General features: G+C 45.2%; 1 protein-coding gene across 1 annotated transcript; it reads right to left on the bottom strand.

Annotated features, from left to right (window-relative positions):
- Nucleotides 1–496: 496 nt before the first annotated feature.
- Nucleotides 497–1,409, bottom strand: LOC112889612 (lipoxygenase homology domain-containing protein 1-like). The gene is made up of 2 exons (XM_025956335.1): nucleotides 1,277–1,409; nucleotides 497–1,147 (listed from the first exon to the last, which is right to left on the bottom strand). Exons 1-2 carry the CDS (start codon nucleotides 1,388–1,390, stop codon nucleotides 665–667), a joined length of 597 nt encoding a protein of 198 aa, XP_025812120.1. The 5' UTR covers nucleotides 1,391–1,409; the 3' UTR covers nucleotides 497–664.
- Between the last annotated feature and the right edge of the window lie 9,039 nt (nucleotides 1,410–10,448).

Here is a 10,448-nt window from a genome sequence, read left to right as displayed (position 1 = left end):
AGAATTTGAAACTAGGGAACTTATAATAATTTTTTGGACTACTAAATGATCTTAAATGAAAAAGTTGTCAGCTACAAAATTATAGATCTCATCAAGCTCTACAATTTTGGTACAAAGTTTGTCTTCATCCGAGATCATATGAAAAAGTTATAAATTTTTTTGCGTGACACCATTTGTAGGTGCGGGTTATGCCATCACCCACCCCTAAAAATGGTGGCTATTTTTAGGGTCGGGTGAGGCCATCACCCGCCTCTAGAGATGCATTTTCAAGGATGGATCGGTTGCTACGGTAGCCCCGCTCCCTTTGTAGCAACGGGTTATATTTTTACCCACCCCTTAAAAAAAAAGAGGACGCTGCTGCAAATCGTTTTTTATAGTGATTTAAGCAAAGGTTTTGTGCAACCGCATTGTTTATGCGTTCATTTGTAGTTACTAATATTCTTCGTTCACACCTTAATAATAATAATACCAATTTATTCATTCAAACGTTCATATATAGACGTTTTAACGGTACAACAAATATTATTTTTCTTATTACATGAAGGGCACATCACAATAGGTAGCAACGATACATTGATCGTTGTTATTCCATACGGTGGTGCATATATTATACATAGAGAGAGAAGGCGTGCATGATCACATATATGCGCCGTGGCTGCCAGGCTTAGATTATAGAGAAGGACGATGGCATATTCTTCTTCGCAGATGCCATCGAAGCTTTGTTGCAGTCGTTAACGGTTAACTCACTTGGATCCGGATCATTAGGGCCAATCCAATGCTGCACAATGAACCTGTGCTCGTAGTGGTCCTCAAATCTTTGCCCCCAGACCGAGATCTTGACCCACTCACAGTACCATGACGGGGCGGCACCCCGGCCATCGGTCTTGATCTTGAGGCGGCAGGGTTTCATGAATATATCCTTGGTGAACTCGTCATAGTTGTACTGACCTCTCTCGAAAAACTGCTGGTAAATCTCTCCGTTGCCATCGTACACGAGTTCGAAGCTGTTGGAATCTGTATCTGAGAATGTGAAGGTAAGCTGAGAGTCCGTGCCGGCCAACCTCATGTCCCCCGTCTGCACCTCGAATAGGTATGTGAAATTGCGGGTGGCGCCAACAGAGGCAGTCTCGTCGTCATTGCGTTGTAACTGTCCATTGTACGGTGTAGGTCTTCAGTTAGCAATCATTTATGAAGAACAACTTGAAATTTATATACATATACATATATAGCTCAACATAAGCTAAACATGGCTGCCGCTGGCAACTACTATACGTACCAAGGCATTGTCTGACGACAAGACGGGTCTAGCATGTCCTTGCAGGACAGCACCGTAGGAAGAGGCGAGCAAGACAAGTATGATGGAAATCTTATCCATGGCTAGAGCATCCATGCAATGGATACAGTTGTAGTGTGTTGGAGCCTTGGCTGTGGGTTGTACTATATATAGAGCACGCAGCTGAATTCGGCAAGCCTTCTGGAGGGCAATATGGTCACGTGACATACGATCGTAGTGATCGTGGTATATTGCACACACCTTCTTTGCCAGTGGATGCTCCAAATTGGAGGAAGGGCCTTGCCTTGTTGCCATTATTGCCATCGCTTGGCGTAAATAATCTGTAAATTATTCATTGATCGGTCCAAGTTTATCTATGGACTTAGGCTCTATTTGGATCCAACTGCTAATGGTCGAGAGTGCTAAACTTAATCTAGCACTAGCCTGTCCAAATACGAGTGCTAATGAATGGGCTAAACTTTAGCCAAACCTCAAAAAGAAGTCTAAACTTTAGTTAGAAGAGGAGAGCTATAGCTAGTGGTTGCTAATGATACTTTTCTCACTTGTAATAGTGAAACTTTAGTCAAGGAGCTAAACATGGCATGTGCTAAAGTTTAACAGCTAAACTTTAGCTAATGGGATGTTTGGATCGTCTAAATCTAACGTTTAGCACTTGCTAATAAAGTTTAGCCCAACTAAAGTTTAGCTACTAAACTTTAGCACATGCATATTTGGATCCATGGCTAAAGTTTAGCTAGAAAAGTAAGGAAAGTCCCATTAGCACTTATTAGCTCTCTTAGGTACTTCAAACCTCATTTCTTTGTTGGCATTTTGATTTGCTTAATAATGAATGTGGGATTGCATGCATTATGCAGAGACCAACTCGCGACAACAAAGGCTTTAGTCCCCAAGTTGGCTGGAGCTAAAACCCAAGATTGTCCTCCAATAAGGGAATTAAAATTCTTCCATCTAAAAAATGCTCGAATTTGTATTATTCAATCATTCATACCTTCCGTGTGGATTTGTCTCTCTCGTTATTAAAAGAAAATATATCTGCAGCGGGTATGTTAAAGTAAATATCATGTACCGTGCTCCCTCAGTTTTGGAAAAAAAAAATGCAATTCTAGCTTTGTCCTAAGTCAAACTTTCTTAAGTTTGACCAGAATTATAGAGAATAGAATCAACATTTGTAACTTCTAATAGGTATACTATGAAAATATATATCATGATAAATCTAAAGATGCTTATTTGGTATCATAAGTTTTAATATTCTTATCTATAAACATGGTCAAATTTATAATGGTTTGACTTAGGACAAAATAGATGGCAATGCTTGTCTTTGCCATGTATATATATGTAGATCCACCTAGGGGTCATCATGTTGTGGATGCCTATGGTTAGCATGTCGACGTTGGATTATCAATACCTCTAACTAGTCTGGACCCATGATCATGGCTTGTAGTAATTATCCGTGCATGGAGTGTCGTGGAGACATGCCGACCGTACCGAGTCCACTCAATAATTCATTAATTCATTTGCCAAATGGATGCGTGCAGTCTCAATCGTACTGAGATTGTACAGCTACATATACTTTGCTGTTTTCTGTAGTAGCTTAGAAATATCATTCTTAAAGAAAAATCGTATCCAAAGATGTACAAGTTATTAGATGGGGATAGTAATAGCCGATACTTCAAATTTGTTTTTTTAAAGACCATACTTCCAATTTGTTGTGAACGGAAAATATTTGTAAGAGATGAGAATATTTTGTTTAGCAGACATAGAAGGTGACCAAACAATTATTGGTGATGAATCTATATCAAAGAAAATGTCACTAAATATTACAAAGGGTTGTTTAGAAAACTAGGGGACAGTCAAATAACTATTGTTGAATCTCCTACAAGTGTATCCCCAAGTGAGTGTGTTTCCGAGAATGAGATTTTTGTACATCACTTAACTGAAACTCAGGTTAAGAAGCAATTTTCAGGTGGAACACCTAACCCACATGCTTTGCCTACTAAATTTTATCAGGTTTCTTGGGAAATAATAAGGTTGACTTGATGACTTTGTTCGAAGAATTCCATAAATGCACGGTACCTCTATTTTGTGTAAACTTTTGGAATAATCGCTCTACTAACGAAACAGAAGGAAGCCAAGAGTAGGATTCCTTCTTTCTATTGAATGTTAGTTTCTTCAAATCTTTGTATTGAATGTTAGTTTCAGACCTTTTACTCCAGTAGGATTCAATAGAATCACTAGGGTAGCAAATAATATACGACCAACATAGGCTGATTGTATGCTAGGGAGAAACATTATGGAAGGAGTTGTGATTCTTCATAAAACCTTGCAGTAAAAGCATAGCAAAAAATTGGATAATGTGTTATTCTCAAGTTAGACTTTGAGAAGGCATCTGATAAGGTGAAATGACCATTGCTGCAACAATAATTATTGTGAATGAAAGCCTTTTTTTAACAAATTTTGTGGTTGGGTTGAACATTTTGTTACTAAAGGTATTGTTGGTGTAACACTAAATGATGATATTATCTGACACTTTCAAACGGAAAAAAGGGGTTAAGACAAGGTGATTCATAGTCCCCCATTCTATTCAACATAGTAGTACTTTTTTAAAATAAAATGATAAGTCTCCATCCTCTGCAGACCCAGACAGCCAAGTTTTACGGTATTCGCAGCTCACAAGCTAATCACAAATAATAAGGAATAGTGTTAGTAAATGACAAAAAGTAATCAAAAGAAAAATCTATTATTCCCTCTCCATCCATCGTTAGAGAATATATCGAAGGCAATAGCCTCCAACACCTTGCTTGCCAACCTGATACTCTCCCATATGTCCTCACAATATCACAGGACCAAAATCACAGCCAGAACGCTTCCCTGAAGATAGTCAGTACAAAAGAGGTAACCTATCTTTTTTCCAAAAACCATACCATCTCACATACATTAAATAACCAACATAATAGCTGCAAAATCTCCATAAAAATCAAACTTCTACCAATTTCCAAGCCTATGAGTTATTGACTTAAGTGAATACCTATATTAAAAACTTTCTAGATGGTCTTGGCATATTCATAATCAAAGAGAAAATGCTCAATTATTTCGATACAATCACATAAGCAACATTTTTGACTCATAGTCCAGTTCCTCTTAGCTAAGTTATTCTTTGAGTTAAAATAATGTCTTGTTGGAGGTATACCAAAAGAAAATCTTTATTTTTGGATGAACCTTCGACTTCCATACATATTTTTTTGGTTAATCAAACAGATATTCTTCTTAGTAACTATGGTGACAAGCCCTTTTGCTGTGAATCAGGGGTGTTGTTTTTGTTCTTCTCTGTTGTGTTGATTAGTCATTTCGAATCAAGACCTCAAACCTTTATCTCTATAATTCATACCTATCAACAATTTCAAGTTGTGTTCTTTTACATTATTTGTATTCTTTGACTCACTTGCAGGGATAACCTTTTTGGCAAGGTCAATTTTGCTTTGGTGCGGTCGATAACCAATGGAGTTGTGAGGTTGCGATTGTAGGGTTTGGATCAGTTTTGATCAGAAGTCAGATCGTCAACACTAAGTCTACACCAATCGAATTTATCATACCTACCTATCAGAAGATCAGGTCAATATTTATCCATCAGTATAGACACGCATGACATCTTGGAGGAGTGTAGCAGAGTCCGTATGGCCTAGCCAACAACATGGCTTGGGTGGAATCTGGGCGACGGGCAGTGCCGCTGCGCCGATGCCGTCGTTCCGGCCGAGGCACGCCCGCTGTCCGGGCGCTTGTCTGTGTCCCTGATGTCACCGTTCCGGTCGAGGTCCAAACGCCTGAGGAGAAGAAAAAGAAACGAAAGTCATATCACAGAGATGCCATGAAAAAGGTTGTGGTCTTATGATGGAAAAATAGCAAGAGGAGGCTGATACCATATATGCGCCATACCACGTAAGGTAAGTCTAATCTCAATCTTTTGTGACGATATACACTTGCTCCGATCCATGGCTAACAATTGTATATAATATTTTTGCAGAGGTCACTGGATTGCTTTTGTGATACAGCCAAAGAAAGGAAGAGTCCTTGTATTGGACTTCTTGGATTGGCCAAAGAAGAGATACATGGAATTCTTATTCATCCTGCAAATGTTAGCGAATTTCTTATCTTCCATACATACATCGTGCTAATTTTTCCACAAAAGTAGATATTTATAAACTAACTTCTCATTTCTTTCTTTTTAAAACAGGTCTTACGGGCACTACATTAGAAAAGGAGGTGCTCATCCCGTCAAAAAATAAAGAAATGACTCTACGCACAAACTTCCCGTGCCACAAGCAACCTGCAAATTTCGAGTACTGCGGGTATTACATGTGCGAGCATATGCTGGTGCAACGGAGATACACAACTGATCCTAAACGTGTAAGGGACTACTCTTTATTAGGGATAGATGTATATGTGTAAGGGACTCTATCTAATGTTGCTTAATCTTTTCATGGATTCATTCTTTGCAAATTCATTCAAGAAAGAACATGGGGCAACTCCATGAGAAGCAACTCTTAGAAGTAGTAGCCGATTTATGCTGTTTTATTATGCATGAAGTGATCCATCCAATGGGCATATTTTTAGTAAAGACCATGAATTAGCAACGGATCCTAAATACATTAGTCTTCGTGAAGTGGCAAACCTGCAGCACCTTACCGCCTCAAATAGCGTTGGAAACTAAGAAAAGAATATGTATTGAAGCAGCACTTTTAATGATATATGTATATGTATACTTTATTTTTATATGATTTAATTTTGTATGTGCAATTATTCATATGTATACTTTATTTCTATATGATTTAATTTTGTATGTGTGTCAGACCCGGGGCCACCGGGCTGGGTACGTAACGTAGTTTAAAGAGGTCTAAGAGATTAAGTCCATCTTATCTCTTATTCATCTGGTTTATCTCTTATTTATCCCGTTTAAATAGGAGATAGAGCTAACCGATACAGGGGGAATCTACTCGAGATATGTTCTGGTACGATTCCTTGACTGGTGTTGGTTAGTATCTTTGTAACCCTGCCCTCTCGGATATATAAGGGAGGACAGGGACCCCTCTCAAAACAAAAAAGATCATTAGGTCATTCTACACCAAAAGGAATACAAATCACCATACAGGACGTAGGGTGTTACGCTCCGTGCGGCCCGAACCTGTCTAAGTCTTGTGTTCCTTGCACCTTCGAGTTCCTGATCTCGGCGTCTCCTCACCCAAAACTTACCACCTTGGGTATATCCCTCGGTGGGCAGCTGGTTAAACACCGACAGCTGGCACGCCAGGTAGGGGAGAGCGTCGAAGATCCGCCGGCGAGCTCGATGGCATCCTTCAATTTCATCAGGTCAGTTCCCTCCCAGGGCACGACATTCGTTTTTGGCTCGTGGGTCTGCATCGCAGATGGTGTGGGCAATTTTCGGCGATTCCTCGTCGACTTGAGGCCGAAGACCTTTGCCGCGGATCTTCGCGGTGACCTGGACAAGTTCTTGATGAGCTCGACAACTTGCCGCTCCATGCCTCCGCAGCACAGATTGAGATGGAGTCTGCTCCAGTCTCGACTTCCTCTGATGTTGCGACAACATCTCCTGGTTTGGACTCGTTCCAATCTAGGGATCTGCACAGCCGGTCTCAACTCGGCTCTTGCAAATTGGCCACTGATCTTCAGGAGGCCAACGTCTCTGGGTCTCTCTCCATGTTAGAGAAGGACCTGGACTTGCTGCTCCAGGACGGAAACCCTGAAGCCACCGCATGTCGGGGGCTTCGGGTTGTTCCGGTTCCGGTGGTCTGGTGATCGCCTCTTTGCCGGAAGGGCGCGTTGTGCACTGGAGGGGCATGATGCTCTCCGATTTACTCGAGGCAGAGGGTCGACTTCTGGCTCACCTCGAGCCCTTGCCCTTTCAAGAGGGCAGGCCATTGGTTACCGCAGTGGAGGGGTCGACTGAACTAGTCGACGAAAACTCTCATGAGCTTTCCTCCCGCCAGGTGCTAATGGCCGAAGAAGGCGAGGACGGTGGGGATCTTCCCATCATCAACTTTGAAGCGATCTCCGAAGATGAGATCACGGCCAACGCCGGTGACGAGAACGACGCCGATCGTGAGGCGCGGAGGGCCAGGAACAGGGCCCGCACAATCCGGCGGAGGAGGGCCAACGAGTGAAGGCGATCTATGCATCGCGAGCTCGACCCTGAGTTTGCCGCCGTAAGCGAGCGGGGTTTCAGGACTCCGGTAGCCAACATCGCCAGGGTAACGGCCATCCTCGAGCGCAGCCATGATCCGGAAGTGCGTCAGGCGCTCCTTTATGCATAGAGGGCCTGGATCCAGCTGGATCAGCACAACCCGGCGTCCACCATCAGGGAGGAGTGCGTGGGTGAGAGCCGGAGCCAGGCTCACAGCCGAACGGCTGGCGGCCATCCTCGACACCAATTCAGTAACGACAACGCTCACAGGAGCAAGGCCCCTGGCGGGAGACGGCAGCCACCGCAAGGGGGTCAACCGCGACAGGCCAATCATCGACTTCCTTTGGAGGACTTGCGCCAGCACATCAATGAAGGTCGCGACGCGCGGACCGTGATCTCCTCCAGGAGCAAGGTCCGCGAAGAAGTCGAAACTGAAGGTACTGACTGTAGCGACCGATTCCCTGCTTTTTCTGCCCGTTTCAGCAGCTACAAGTATCCAGAGGGCTTCAAACCGATCGGCATTACCAAGTACGATAGCAAGCAAGCCCCTCAGCAGTGGCTCCATTGCTACTCCATGGCCATTGAGGTCGCAGGGGGTTCGAACATCACCAAAGTCGTCTATTTTCCGATGGCTTTGGACCTGCACCGCTCACATGGCTGAAAAGCCTCGACAGCAACTCCATCGACTCCTGGGAACGCCTCAAGAAAGTCTTCATCGACAACTTCCAGGGAGCGATTGCTCGTGCAGGTACTCGTCACGATCTTGCTCAGTGTAAGCAGGAACGTAATGAGCTTTTGCGGTCCTACACACATCGTTTCTTCGACGTTCGCGCCACCATCGCCAACATCTCGGAGGACGACATCATCGATTGTTTCTACAACGGCATCACCGACCCGGGCATCTATAGGGATTTCGGGCGGAACAGGCCAAAGACTATTGCGGGTCTTCGTGACATGATGCACGATTGGTCCGAACAGGAGGAGAAGATGCGGGAGCGGTTCCCGCGGCGTCAAGACAGCAATCTGCGACGCCCAAACGACAACCGCAACGACAAAGGCCAGCGGGACTTTTCGGGTCCACCCCGGAAACGAAAGCCAGATGATGTCATCGCGGCTATCAATCGTCCTTCGCGGGGCAAGAAGTCGACAACGCAGGAGGAGTTCGAGAAACTCCTGCAGAAGAAGTGCCCATGGCACCCAGGTGCCAATCACGCCGCCATCGACTGCTGCCATCTTCGGAGGACGTTCAGCAACTCCGGGGGCGGCAAGAAGAATAAGAAGCCTGCGGACAAAGAACCCGAGGATGACGACCATGATGACCAGGGGCGCAACCCGAAGTTTCAGGACGCCTCGAAGGTCGTCAACTTCATCTTCGGGGGAGACGAGGATTTCGGTTCCAGGCGGGACCAGAAGCTGCTTCTTCGGGAGATTCTGTCCGTCGAGCCGGCGGCACCACGACCACTCCGCTGGTCGGAGGTCCCCATCTCGTTCTCTCACGACGACCAGTGGACGAGCTTTTCGGAGCCCGGTAAGTTCCCTTTGGTCCTGGACCCTGTGGTGGCAGAGGTCAAGCTCACCAAGGTCCTCATCGACGGCGGGAGCGGGCTCAATCTCATCTTCGTCAGCACCCTAAAGAAAATGGGCCTGGATTTCAAGGACATGTTGGTTCCCAGCAAGTCCCCCTTTTATGGCATCGTCCCAGGTAATGCGGCGCACCCGCTTGGTACGGTGGTCCTCCCAGTCACCTTCGGCACGCGGGAGAATTATTGTACTGAGTTCATCAAATTCGAAGTGGCTACTTTTGAATCTTCTTACCATGCAATACTGGGTCATCCGGCACTTGCCAAGTTCATGGCAGTGCCGTATTATGTCTATCTGCTTCTTAAGATGCCAGGACTCGGTGGAGTACTCACCCTCCGTGGCGATCTGAAGAAGTCATACGACTGCAATCAGGAGGCGATCCAATATGCTTCGACTACTCGCGTGCCAGATGCTTCGGGAGAAGTACTCGCGGCCGCGCAGCAGCTTTCTCAGTCCGGGCTGGAGATTCCCTCCAAGAAGGCCAGCATGTCGAGCATCCAATCGACAGATGACGTGGCCCTCAAGGCGATCCAGCTCGTGGAGGGAGATTCATCTAAGACCGCCGTCATCGGCGCGGGCTTAGGTGACAAATAGGAACTCGCGCTCGTCAGCTTCCTACGGGCTAACCGAGACATATTCGCGTGGAAACCTGCGGATATGCCAGGGGTGCCCAGGGAGTTGATCGAGCATGCTCTGAATGTACACCCGAAGGCTACGCCCAAAAAGCAACGCCTGCGAAGGTTTGCCCACGATAAGCGTGAGGCCATCAAACGGGAGATTGCTAAACTTCTCGCGGCTGGATTCATTAAGGAAGTAATCCATCCAGAGTGGGTAGCAAATCTCGTTCTTGTAAAGAAAAAGAACAATGAATGGAGAATGTGTGTCGACTACACCGATCTCAACAAGCATTGCCCAAAAGATCATTTTGGGCTCCCGCGCATTGACCAAGTTATCGATTCGACGGCTGGTTGTGTCCTTCTCTATTTTCTTGATTGTTACTCAGGTTATCATCAGATCGTGCTCAAGGAGGAGGACCAAATCAAGACAGCGTTTATCACCCCGTACGGGACGTATGCTTACAAAACCATGTCCTTCGGGTTGAAAAATGCAGGCGCAACATACCAGCGTGCGATCCAGATGTGCTTCGTGGATCAGCTGCACCAGAATGTTGAGGCCTATGTGGATGACGTGGTCATCAAGATTAGGGATTCCGACAACTTGATCGCTGATTTGGAAGAAACATTTAGCAGTCTGCGCAGATTTCGGTGGAAACTCAATCCCACCAAGTGCGTTTTTGGAGTACCTTCAGGGAAATTGCTCGGGTTCATCGTCAGCAACCGGGGCATCGAAGCCAACCCTGTAAAGATCATGGCCATCACT

The sequence above is a fragment of the Panicum hallii genome, chromosome 4 (genome assembly GCF_002211085.1).
Source record: "Panicum hallii strain FIL2 chromosome 4, PHallii_v3.1, whole genome shotgun sequence".
NCBI lineage: Eukaryota > Viridiplantae > Streptophyta > Magnoliopsida > Poales > Poaceae > Panicum > Panicum hallii.
Note: the sequence above shows the minus strand (reverse complement) of the source record. Positions and strands in the feature narration are given on the sequence as shown.

Coding starts and splice junctions, on each gene's coding strand:
- LOC112889612 (XM_025956335.1), bottom strand. CDS start 1,390: ATGGATGCTCTAGCCATGGATAAGATTTCCATCATACTTGTCTTGCTC. Junction 1,148..1,276: donor TGTCGTCAGACAATGCCTTG/GTACGTATAGTA, acceptor TACAATGGACAG/TTACAACGCAATGACGACGA.